Source organism: Mytilus trossulus, unplaced genomic scaffold, assembly GCF_036588685.1.
Source record: "Mytilus trossulus isolate FHL-02 unplaced genomic scaffold, PNRI_Mtr1.1.1.hap1 h1tg000050l__unscaffolded, whole genome shotgun sequence".
NCBI lineage: Eukaryota > Metazoa > Mollusca > Bivalvia > Mytilida > Mytilidae > Mytilus > Mytilus trossulus.
In genome coordinates, this window is record NW_026963292.1 from 971,699 (window position 1) to 985,048 (window position 13,350).

At 31.5% G+C, this 13,350-nt stretch overlaps 1 protein-coding gene across 1 annotated transcript; it reads left to right on the top strand.

Annotated features, from left to right (window-relative positions):
- The first annotated feature begins 2,374 nt into the window (after positions 1–2,374).
- On the top strand, positions 2,375–10,348 carry LOC134699272 (72 kDa type IV collagenase-like). Its single transcript, XM_063560880.1, has 8 exons — positions 2,375–2,601; positions 3,010–3,098; positions 3,791–3,930; positions 5,060–5,135; positions 5,915–6,057; positions 6,829–7,074; positions 7,804–7,907; positions 9,149–10,348. The coding sequence occupies exons 1-8, from the start codon at positions 2,479–2,481 to the stop codon at positions 9,152–9,154; spliced, it is 927 nt and encodes a 308-aa protein (XP_063416950.1). The 5' UTR covers positions 2,375–2,478; the 3' UTR covers positions 9,155–10,348.
- The last annotated feature ends 3,002 nt before the right edge of the window (positions 10,349–13,350 follow it).

Below are 13,350 nucleotides of genomic sequence, written 5' to 3' on the forward strand. Positions count from 1 at the left end.
TTTATGAACGAACGGTTTTATCCGTTCGTGTGCTTCATAAATAAAGTCGATAGTTTCCCTACTCGACATTTTCACAAACGGACAACAGGCAATACTTTAGTTTGTGACCTTGTACATGGATATGTCAAAGAATTTTGTCTTCATTCGTAAAAAAAAGACACTATTACAGTTTATGACCTTGTATTAAGAAAAGTCCTTCCTATATGTATACGAATTAACGGATACATAAATTCATGGTGTGAAATCGTATCGTGGGTTTTTTTTTCTAGTGACAACAATCTTATATGTCACACTTCTTAGCTTTAAGTTATTTGAATATATTGAGTTCTTTTTTTTCTTGACACTTACAATCAAAATGTTCGTTTCTATCTATGTGGGTGTTTGCTTTTGTTGCATATTAAGTTGTTTTCCTCATAGTTTTTGTGTTCCTCCGTTTTGGTTTATAACCCAGATTTGTTTTCTCTCAATCGATTTGTTACTTTTGGGCATTTATCTACCGTGCAAAATTTGAAGAGCATTTTCAAATCATGCATAGATAATTATTTTTTATTATACTTTACATTAAAATGCCAGATTTTGATTGGTTTATATGAGAGAGACAATTGACCATATCCTTTGCTCAGCCAGTGAAATTTTTAAATTTCTGAAAAATGTCAATACTCATGCAGATGAAACTTAAAACGAGAATTTAAAAGACAATTATTACATTTCGACCGCATACTTTCATATAGACTGTCAACAATTTTTTTCACTTTTGTTTAATTCTAATGATTACAATATAATAAAATTACCAAACTCTAAAGGAATTTTAAATGGAAACGCCTTTTTCAAATAGCAAAATTAAAAGCTTTAATACATCAAATGGTTCGAAAAAAACCTCTCAGATTCCTTATTTGGTACATGTATTTCCTTCAGTATAATATGATGGGTTAAACCATGTTGTGTAACTAGCTAAATCTGTCACGTGTAGGACAGTAGCACAGACCACCATTACATTGACATTAATGTGTAAGCAAGAAACAAACAAACTATCATAGGTCAAGATGTAAACTAAATTTGGTACATTAGTCAACCCTGTGTTATAATCTTAACCTATACATATATAAAAACAAATAACTATTTCAATGAATAACAACAAAATGGTATTAAGACGCTCCATAGACGAAACAAAGTATTCTCCGGGCAACAATTTTGTATCTCACTCTTGGCTATTATTTTTTTTTAATACTGTTGGATTTATTTTAGTTTACATGTTGTATATGTATATGTTTATTGATTATATACTTTAAACATGTTAAAGATGCGGTTTGTGGGTAGACGTACATTGTAAATGCATGTTCTACTAAAATCACGCTTCCGAACAATGTATTCGCTTATTTCGCTGCGATTTCATTTTAATTATACACTGCACTTACAACAAAGTCAAATATATACAAATGTAAACACTATTCGTACATTTGTATCATGTTTCGTAGCGAGCACAGTATTTTAAATTATAGATTTTTTACTTCTAAACAGTCGAAATTTTTTTAACGAAATCAACACGACTCAAAACTTGGACTGCAATGAGAACTCACATTAAACTACGAGTTAATTATTTATTACTTTATACTACATGTATAATAGCAATTCGATTATTGTCATTCGCTTGTAACAGAACTGGATGCCAGGAGACTATAAACGTATAATCATGCTTAGGCCGTTTTTCGTGTATGTTACATTTTAATTTTGTGTCGTTGTTCTCCTCTTATATTTAATGCGTTTCCCTCAGTTTTAGTTTTAGTTTGTTACCCCAATTTGGTTTTTGTACATAGATTTAGGAGTTATGAACAGCGGTACACTACTGTTGCCTTTATTCATACTATACGTTCTTTGTTTAATTTTATCATAACACATTTGTAAGGTAGTAAGGTCGTTTGCGTGGTGAACTCCAAATAAATGATTGTGTATCTAAAATGAATGATATACACTGTTATTATATGCAGTCAATTAAATGTGTGTATGAGATTTTGCACGAAATAAGCGATTGAAATTCAGTGATATGTCTTTGTTGTTGTTTCTTTTTTCTTTCAAAAACTTACAAGTTATGAAATATATATTGGAGGGAAGATAGAAGAAAGTGACATATAATAAAAGCGGTGATTTTTCTTTTAATAGGAAAAGATAACATGTGTATGAATTCTAAATAAGATATATATGAACAATACAAAAAGGTGATGTTAACAATGTTATGCATACATACATTCAATGTACATACGCGTATTATATCATAGCAAATAGTGTTAGTTTTCTATTAACAACATTAAGGAAAGAGTCTTCCTGTTACTGTTTATTATGTGGTTTTCTCTACCGGTTGTACTTTAACCACGCATTAGACAGATTCTCCTGTACACACACAAATATTACATATTGAACGTAAATAAACAACAGAAGTAGCATACATTTTTGCCGAAGAGTTGAATATATTTTTTTTTTCAAATGAAACTTCATATATTCATAGTAAATGCTCTTTTGTTATTAGAAATATCACAAGCAGCTCCAATTAGACCATTTCAGGACGAACTTTCATTCAGAGAATCTATCCAAGCTAAGAACGCGGATGTAAGTAATTGTTTAGCCATTCCTATTTCATTTTATATAATATAATCAAATAATTTTCAAAACCATAATAATCATATAACATTGAATTCATAAATCGGTAAGCGATATTACAGATACAGTAAAAGGTGGGATTATAAGGTGTGACTGTTTCAAACACTCATGATATGTATCACCCAATAACAAACTGGCATCAATATAAGGCACATTGACGTGTCCCATTTTACGTAATTTTGCATAAACAGGTTTTAACAATTTTGTAAAATCCTTAGGACTGCTAGATATATATATACACAATTTTGGGGGACGTAAACCTTCTTTACATAAACTTACTATAGAGTTTTGGCACTGGAAAGACTGAATTCCAAATTCTAAATTCAATATTTATATTTGTGACATTTTGTTTTATAGGTATTTTTCATGCGGTTTGGTTACATGAAAAACATGAATACAAGAACAAGACATGTGAACAAAGCTGTCGACAGGAAAGAAGCAATTAGGTTTATTATTAATTTTTTAAATTAGCCTTGAAAATATTTGACATAGTATTTTTTTGTTTTTAATTTGCGTTTGGAATATTTGAATTAATCATCTAGTTTTAGATTTATTTACAAACTGTGACGTCGGGACTGCTATTGGTTGCGTTCTTTGAATTTAATTTTCAAGTAAATTAATGGTGTACTTAGGGGAGGTATTAGAATTTGTGTCAGATGTTTGGACTCCTTTGTTTCGTTTTTTTATACACAACTTGTTAAAATATTTTGACCCATATCACCCATTTATCTTTTCATGTGAGACTTAATAGCTCATAGAAGGTCATTTGCCAAAATTTTAGCAGATTCTTGATTTCTTTTCTTTTGATTTGAAACCCAAATAACACCTATGCAAATATATGGTAAAAGTCCGAGTCAACCTTTTCTTGCAATATTTTAAAATCAAATATTTCGAAAAGAAGCTCCATGAAATATCAATATTTTGAGCTTATTTTGTTCCTTAACTAATGTTCTTCCGACGTCCGGTACCTCAATAAGAAATATGTTTTGCCGCTTCTTAGGGTACCTCTTCTATGCATTGGCAATCAATGAACAGTAAACAAAGAAGTTACAACGATGTAATATGAAAGATAACAAAAACTTGTGTTTTTTTTATTATGTCAATATCTTCTTCCTTTTATTATTATTTTCTTGAATAGGAAATTTCAACAATTTAACGGAATGAATATCACTGGAGAGTTAGACCAAGAAACCATAGAAAAAATAAAACAGCCTCGTTGCGGAGTGGCAGACTTCAACGAGTCTTCTCGAGATAGACCGTTGCAGTTTAATGCACCAGGTGAGTATCCGTGTTGTTTTAAACATATTATTCTTTATTTTTATATTTGGAAATGCTTTTATTCTTTATTTCTCTGGGACTATTGACGCCTGTTCTTTTACGGAGTTTATTGATATAGAAAGATACTAAAGCTTAACGCATAGCTATAGATTTCATTGATAAAATTATCCTCAAAATAAGCATATTACTATGCTATTTTTGTGGTGATATCTTGTTTTCTATATTTTTTATTTTGTAAACGAGTGTTAAATTTCGTATAACTGTGTATGTGACAGTTCATATTGTGTCTACTTATATTTCCCGACGACAAAGCAATATCCTTTTTATGAAAACAAAGTCAACGACGAAGAAAGGATTTACTTATTAAAAACGCTCCGATTCTAGCTTAAATATGAAAAATATATCAAATATGCAAAAAAATGTCACTTTTCAGATGGTTTTCATCAAAAATGAAAGTGGCCGAAAACAATCATGGTAAAAAAGATTTTAGTAATTTAGCATGACTAAATGATGATAGTATCCGATATATGTGCATCGTATTGTCAAAAAGAGCCCCTATTTATCCAGCAGAAGCATTCGACATTCCAATAAATAACTAAAAGTTTACATTTTAACAATGTTGAAACACTGCTCTAGTTTGGGACCCAAAACGGGTCTTGCTGAACCTACTTCTTTTCAAAATATTTTATATTCAACTATTTTTCCGTGTGTTTATCATTCTGTTCTACACTTTCGCGTGTTTGTGACGTCGCAAAATATCTAACATGACATTGTGAATCCTGACACGCAATAATCATAATTTTATTAATTATCAACACTTAATTATCAGGCAGCAACAACATTTGAACTAATGTACTGAGGTTGAAGAAAACATTGAATTAATACTATTAATAAAGAATCATTTTATGTTGGTATACAAACATTGCTGCTTATCATATAATGAACAGTTTTTGTTTGAATTTTCGATATGTAAAAAACACCTTCGCAACGTAATTAAATACTAATAATATGTCTAAACGAATGTTCATGGTCGAAAAAATCAATGTCAATGAAAAAAATTCATACAATATAAGAAATAAAAGTAAAGTTAATATTTGTTACATTCAATATTTAAAAAAACTATTTTCAGGTTATAAGTGGAGTAAAAGAAGGATAACATGGAAGCTAACAGGATTTACCAATCAGCTTTCGAACTCGACACAAACGTAATCGGAGTATTAAGTCAAATTATAATGCACCATCGTTTGTAACGTTCATTTTGATTGGATATCGTCACACATTTTCATGGCAGTAATTCACAATTGATGACGTATGACAAATTTCAAATGTATCAGTTAATGTAGTTTTTTGTGATTTTCATTAGAATGGAGATACCAATATTTTATTTTAAGCTCCAACGTCGAAGCTTGAAATACAATACAGTTATCTCCTAATTGTGGTTTACATTTTTATTTTTGCGCCTGTCCGAAGTCGAGAGCCTCTTGCCTTTATAAGTCTTGTATGGTTTTTAATTCAGTTTCTTGTGTTCAATGTATATTTCGGAGTTTAGTATGACGTCCATTATCACTGAACTTATGTACATTTTCGTTTATGGGCCAGCTGAAGCACGCCTCCGGATGTGGTAGTTGCAACCCATTGGTGGCCTTCGGCTGTTGTCTGCTTTATGGTCGGGTTTATGTGTCTTTGACACATTCCCCATTTCCATTCTCATTTTAAATATTTGTCAGCAACAACATTCCAAAAACAATTGTCATGAGCTCCCCACTTCTGTTATCACGTTTACCCTTTTTGATATCGGTAAAAGGATACATAAAATGTGCGACGTCGTTTTAACTTATTAACACACACAGTCGTTCAATCATTCTTCCGTATGTGTGCAAAGATATTCCTTTTTTTTTAAATTCACTTCTGCCATACGACACAACTACTTGCATTAATTTGTATGGTATTATATTATTTATTAAAATCAGTTTTGTTTCTATAGATCAGCTTTCGAGAGTGCGTTAAAGAAATGGTCCGATGTGACGCCATTGATATTTGAAAACACAGATAGCTTTCCAGATATAGAAATTCTATTTGCCAGGGGTAACCATGGTGACGGAATGTATAACGCTTTTGATGGTCCAGGTATTCAATGCAGTTTCAATATATAACACATAACTGATTTGTAGATGTTCAGGACCATGTTTATATTTTGACCATGCGCGTATAGTATGGGTAATACTTTGAACATCACTGTTCATAAAGTACATGTATAACTGTTGTTTCACTCACGGACGAAAACGTCAAAAGTTTATACATGTCAAAGCTAAGGCATTTTAGTTCGTATCATTTGCAGATTTTGATTTGGAGAACGGTCGAAGTGTTGATACGGATGATTTAGAAAATATTTGATAATCAAATAAACAGCTATAAAAATTCATATAGTTCTTCATTAGAAAATGAAGTTTTCACTGTTCAAGTCAAATCAAAAGAACGTACATATATATTTAAAATCTTATCCCTCCTTAATGTTAAAAATTTTCGAAATATTAAGGATTTTCTACCCCGGGAAAACACAACTAAAGTTATGTATTTGGCAAAACCTTCCGGAAATTTAGGTTTACCATGCTCTTCACAGATCCGTACTTTATTTAGCCTTTTATTTTATTTCATTCAAACATCATTGGTCAGTTTTTAGTAGATTAAACGAGCTTAATAAATACATAATTTAATCTTTGTATCCATCAATAATTTATAAAAATGACAATAAAATAGTCCAATAGAAAATATTAGAAATAAGACAAAATAATTTTCTCGGCCTGTTGTTTTCCGATAACTGTTTCTTCTCTTTTCGTATCCACAAACACATAAGTCAATGACTGACCATGCGTGATCCAATACTTACATGTACTTCAGGAAGAGTTTTAGCGCATGCTTTTTATCCAACTGATGGTGACACCCATTTTGATGAAGATGAAACTTGGACTTTTAGATCGGGAACGGGAACTGATCTTGAGGTTGTAGCTGCACATGAATTTGGACATGCATTAGGACTTGGTCATTCGCAGAACACTGCTGCTTTGATGGCGCCATTTTATAAAAGAATGGACCAAGGTTGGCAACTTCACCAGGACGACATCAAAGGAATACAATCACTCTATGGTAATACTTATTTCTACTGTTGCGTGTATTAAGGATCATTTACAATCCTCTCTTAATTTCAGCCTTTTTTACGTCCTGCTTATGGCTTTGTATTAGTTGTATACATCAACTAAAGATACGTGTTCTAACTACATGAACGATATGTAAAGCTTTAGATAGCTCTCGTCTAGAACATGTGAAAAAACAAGTCAGACACAAACACTTGTCTAATAATGTGCAAATTCACATCGTAAACATAAGAATATAATAGTAAGTGGGCTTCCAAGTAAATTCAAAACCGAAAGTCAAATGGCAAAATCAAATGCACAATTACATCAAATGAATGGATAATAACTGTCATATTCCTATATTCCTGGTACAGCCATTTCCCGAAGAAAATGGTAGTTTAAACCTGATTTTAAAGTAAGGTAGGTGTCGAAGGCCGCCTCCGAATTTGAGTAACTATCCCGTAGTTTTATCCTGAATTTTTAGTATTTGCATTGTATTCTTATATGATGAGACAAACAAATACTAAACACCCAGGCTAGAACATGGCGTTGTAACCTTTATTAATTCAATCACCCGCGATATCGCTTGTGTGTTCTAGTAAATACCTTTATAGGAAGCTTTCATTTCTTTGGCAAACACTCTTTATTTATTTGCTTTTATGTTTAAACACTCTCAAATGTTTACTAAGAGGAAGTTGTACTGTATAAATAATTATAAATTGATGAACTCTTTATTTGAAAGGGGCTCCAGAAGATCAGCTATCAGCGCCGTTACCTTCACCATCGAACACTTCATCCGGGATCAAGCTTAACCTATTTATAATATCAAGTATATTATTACAGCTTGTAAGTACTTAAAAAATCTGTTACTATGTCTATTCTATCAGTAACGTCTTAAAGTAGATGATAATAAATGTCAAGATTGTTCTTCATTTTAAGACTATAAATATCACTGTATCATTGGCTTACATATATGATCAAATTCTATTTCATTTCTCACAAAATATCATCAAAGATACAAGTACTTTTGTAAGATAGATGCACGTTTCGTCTACAATAGATTCATCAGCGATGCTCGAATTTAAAAATGAAAATGCCAAACAGAATACGAAGTTTTAGATCATAGAGAGCCCCAAAAGAATGAAAAGATATACCAAATAAACTTATGCAAATTTTCTAGTTCTGGTATGAATGAGATTGTGGCAACCAATGTATTATCATCATGATCACACGCATTCACACTATTTTTCATGTAACTGCATTGTTTATACGTGTATTTTGAAAGTTATGATATAAAAAGCACTTGCAATCAATAAAGAGATAATTGAAATAATACGTAATGGGCAACACACAACCTTTAATTTTATGTAATAACAAGTTATTTATCAGCTGAACACTTTTGGGAAAGTAGAAAGACAAACATTAAGTTAAGTTTTGCAATTTATTGCAACAATTGAGATGAAATGGAATTAGTACTGGACGGTTTAAACTTTTGTTTTAAGTCAGCTCAGTACAAAACCTCCTTTGAAAAGTAAATTCACAAAACAAAACTGAACTTAGAGTAAAATCAAGTCGGAAAGTTCCTACCACATGGCAACATCAAATGACAAAACACTCCAAAATCGAAAGGACAACAACTGTCATATTCCTGTCTTGGTATAGGCATTTTCAAATGTAGAAAATGGTGGATTAAACCTTGTGTTATAGCGCTAAACCTCTCACTTTGTACTACATTCTCATCGAATTCCGTTATATTTACAACATGTTCAATAATGCGTTAACTAAACAGGTATAATAAATAAATTAATTGACCCCTAGCGATTCATTATCTCTCCATTTCTGATTTAATATACAAATTATCTATAACGTTTTTACAAACTGTCACCAAATGCTACACAGCAGTATACAAAATACAACATAAAAAACTAAAGATTAAGCAACACGAACCCCGCCGACACTAGGGGTAATCTCAGGGAGAGTAGACATATGCCGTTCCACATGTGGCACAGTAAAGTTGATATACCTGTAGCTTACTAAGCATGTTATTAGTATTTAACGTTATACATTGTTTCAATTCTTTGTTTCAGTTATAGTTTACAGATATATTTTGGAAATGTTAGCTATGTTTTGACTTTACTTTCAATGGATATGATGTGATTAATGCAGACTGTGCAATGTATGCAAAGCATACTGGTCGATATATATATGCGCAGTCATAACATTAAACCGAAAATTTGTACGTGATGCAACAAAAAGAAAATCCCGACAATTAGACATGATGAAAGATGACGAAAGGTGAAACAAGTACTGTTTTCTTATCTCTCTCAGAATTAATGTTAACATGGTCAAAATGGAAAATGATTCCAGTTCGAAATTTCACTGAACAGATCGACTAAATTAAAAGGTTAATAAGAATTTGCCTCAATCATACAGCAATTCCATGGGATACATACAAGACGTTCATTTGGTATTCTTCAAGGAAATTATGTTTTAAATTTCGATTCACACAAGCTGTACCTTTCCTAAAATATATAGGTTGCTTTGAACTATCCTTTTTTAATTCACCATTTGTTTTCATGTGGGTTTATATGCGGGATGAAATGGGGCGAAATATACCAGAGAAACAGTCTAACTAATAGATCGGGAATAAATTGACCATGCCATTGCTAAAAAAGGATAAAGACAAACACACAAATAGTAGAATACAAGACACAACACAGAAAAGTAAAGACTTAGCAAAACGAACCCAACCAAAACATTGGGATTATATCGGGTGCTCAGGAAAGGTATTTTAGGCAAAAAGAACATTTTCAATTAAGGCAGAACACTTATATGTGGGTATCAATTTCATTATTATAAGTAATTTGATCTAGAATGCTATAATTCTGTTTTATTACTCTTTCTAATATTTAAAAAAAAAGCATTCCTGTCAATAAGAAGTAGTTTTTTTAATTAAAAAAAGAGACCAAAATGCAACATTTTTATCAATCTGTTCTCGAATACACATTTTGTCAGAGCATCCATATACTTACTATTCCGCTTCTTATCGTGGTACTTACTTTATAAATAATCAAGCTAAAAGAATCTTAACTACATCAATACGCAATCAACGAGAACTAGCTGTTGTTAATTAAGTAATGACTTCAATATTGTGCGTATTTTAACTGACACTTATTGGTTTGCACCCTATTGAGAAGCAGTTAACTACCATCATCGATTGTTGCTGGCTGGCTGTTACACAACTATCCTTCAGTCTTTTACAACATCTGTTTTTTAACAACATTTTATCAGAGGTAATTCATTCCTATCTATAAATAGGGCCAAAATGAATAAGTGCATGTAAATAAATTACAGAAAAATATTGAGAAACATGTACTGAATGTCTTTTCGGTAGAATAAATAATGAACCAATTTCCATGTCACGACCGACACTCGGCTAACCGAGAGATTGGTCGTTTAATCTATTTTGAGTTTGCGGCTATATCGGCGGTTGGTCTGTTAATCGGGTTGGCTAAAGTCTGTTAATCAGGTGTCATCGATAAAATCATTGAAAACTCAGCAAGTTTCAATCCCCTTCCCTTTCATGAATTTGACCTACCGAATTAGACTATTTACCGGATTTGTAATCACATAAGCAACACGACGGGTGCCGCATGTGGAGCAGGATCTGCTCACCCTTCCGGAGCACCTGAGATCACCCCTAGTATTTGGTGGGGTTCGTGTTGTTTATTCTTTAGTTTTCTATGTTGTGTCATGTGTACTATTGTTTTTCTGTTTGTCTTTTTCATTTGTAGCCATGGCGTTGTCAGTTTGTTTTAGATTTATGAGTTTGACTGTCCCTTTGGTATCTTTCGTCCCTCTTTCATTGTATAACCTTTGAGATATATGTTTATCATAAAAAATATTTATGTCTAACAAAACTATTCAATGTACTGAATCCAGTGGTGCAATTATTATTTTTCTAGCTCATATGTATGATCTTTAAAATGAAAAGGCAACTTACTCATCAATAAATTTATACATATTTTACACACACAAAATGTACACAAAATGACTCTCGGGTTGAATTTACTTGAATGCAATATTTTGAACATCGAAAAAAGACAGGCATTATGTGTTTACCAAATGGATATCATTGTTTGAAAAATCTACACGAAAATCGGTGACATAAATCAATCTTTATTTAAAACTGTTCATGGGTCGGATGTATAAAACCCGGTCTGTTAATTGGTCTGTTTAGAGTTATGAATGACAATAAAAGTATAATTTTATTACTTTATGGTGTGTTAATTTGGTAGGCTCAAGACGAGCGGCTAAAATATACGGAAACAACACTTAAGCAATGGAACATTAAATATAAACGGAAACAAACCATGAGCAATGAAATATAAAATATACGGAAACAAAACACATGAACAATTAATAATTTAGGCAATGGATATTGAAAATTGATAAAAATGGTTTCAAAAAGTGTTAAATTAAAGTAAAATTGATTTTATCAGAGAATGGTCGCATATATCATGTGGATTCTGTTTAATTGTCATGTATGACACCAATTTATCATCTACATTGGTAACCAGTATATTAATCAGGAATGTAGGGAAAAAAGTCACGGAAAAAAATCACAGGAAAAAAGGTCACAGGAAAAAAGTCACAATATATATTTTGTATGAAAAAGTCATATGGTCTGCAAATGTATTTACAGGAAAAACATTCCCAATATATTTGTTTTTTATGAAAATGAACATAATTTAATTCAGTTTTATACTCTTTAACTTTAGAAAAGATATAAATTGCAAACCATTTAAATGAAGCGTGTACTTGTTGATGCCCTACTGATAATACGTTGTTGTAATAATTTTTATATTTACCATGAAAGAGATGCGAGTTAAACAGCAACAATTCCTTTAATTTGAGTCAAAGATGAAAGAAATTTAGTATATGGCTTGACAATATGTAATATTTAGATTTTTGAAGATAAGAATCCTTCAATTTTGTGTTAAAGAAACAACTCATTGTTATTTATAATAATTTAGTATTTACAACAACTATTCACAGGGACTGTGGCTTCTTGTGGAACATTTTCCTTTGTAGACCTTTCACTTCCTGTATTGGTAGAAAGCCATACCAATGAAATACAACTTAGGCTCATTATCAAATAAACAGAAACAATAAACTTTGTTAAAAGTCAGTTTTGAAAATAAAAATAAAAAAAACAATTCTATTACACTTTCTTAAGTTTATACATCACATGTAATGAGTTTAATCGTCCCTTTATGGTTTATCATTAATCAGAGATTAACGTCGTAATGTAACTAAACATCAGTGAATAAAATATATTGGGATGCCTAAATATAAAGGAAAGAGAAAGAATAATGAGTAAGATAAATAAAATGTAGAGAAAAGTAACATAACAATTTAACGAATACAGAAATAAACAACACCCCCAATCCGGGCCCTCATGGTATACACAAGATTCTGGATGCAAATACAGAATATAAATAAAAGATAAGGACAGTAGAGAGTGATGCATTGCTAAAAAAGAGAGAAAAAACAATAATTGTTTAAGAATAAAGACATGAAACGCCCCTGGGTGTTGAAACAGTAACGGATTGTGATGTACTCATATAGGTGACAAATGCTTTAAGTTTACATGTGGACAACCGGAATTCTCCTCTGCACATATATAGAAGAGAAATTAAACGGAATAAAATGAATTAAAACGTAATACAACCAAATGTAGCTACATTCGCTCCTTTCTATTTACTGCTTTATAATGATTTGCAAACAAAAGATGATTAAGTAAAAGAAGAAAAGAACCAATTGGATGATGCTGACGAATTAGGGTTAAACGTCCAGTGACAAACATCATGTGCATATAAGAACGACAACACGTTATATGTACCATGTGTTGTATTAGAAAGACACATTCAATCAGATTTGAGAACATGCTACTTTGAGGAGACACAAAAATTAAGGCTGATGGAAATCGTTAATAATAAATTCATGCATATTCCAGCGGCCAACCCAGATGACGCTATATTGAAGTGACACACTCTTCAATAAAATGCAAAGAAAGTCAAAATAAAAATGTTTTAACTAAAAGGATAGCGTTGTACCATATAATCCTTTTTTTTTACTCAAGAACATCTCATTCTTAACTTTTTCAATGGGAAAATATAAAGGTAGCAAAACTATTTTCGTGGTTTTATAACTCTTAATTGACACAATTTCAATTGTCCAACCCATTAACAGACTTTACTTCCATAATTTTCACTAAAACTTGGTA

Excerpts from the sequence above, each read along its gene's own strand:
- LOC134699272 (XM_063560880.1), top strand. The coding sequence starts at position 2,479 with ATGAAACTTCATATATTCATAGTAAATGCTCTTTTGTTATTAGAAATA. Across the intron at positions 3,099-3,790 it reads GACAGGAAAGAAGCAATTAG|GAAATTTCAACAATTTAACG; the intron begins GTTTATTATTAA and ends TTTCTTGAATAG. Across the intron at positions 7,075-7,803 it reads AGGAATACAATCACTCTATG|GGGCTCCAGAAGATCAGCTA; the intron begins GTAATACTTATT and ends TTTATTTGAAAG.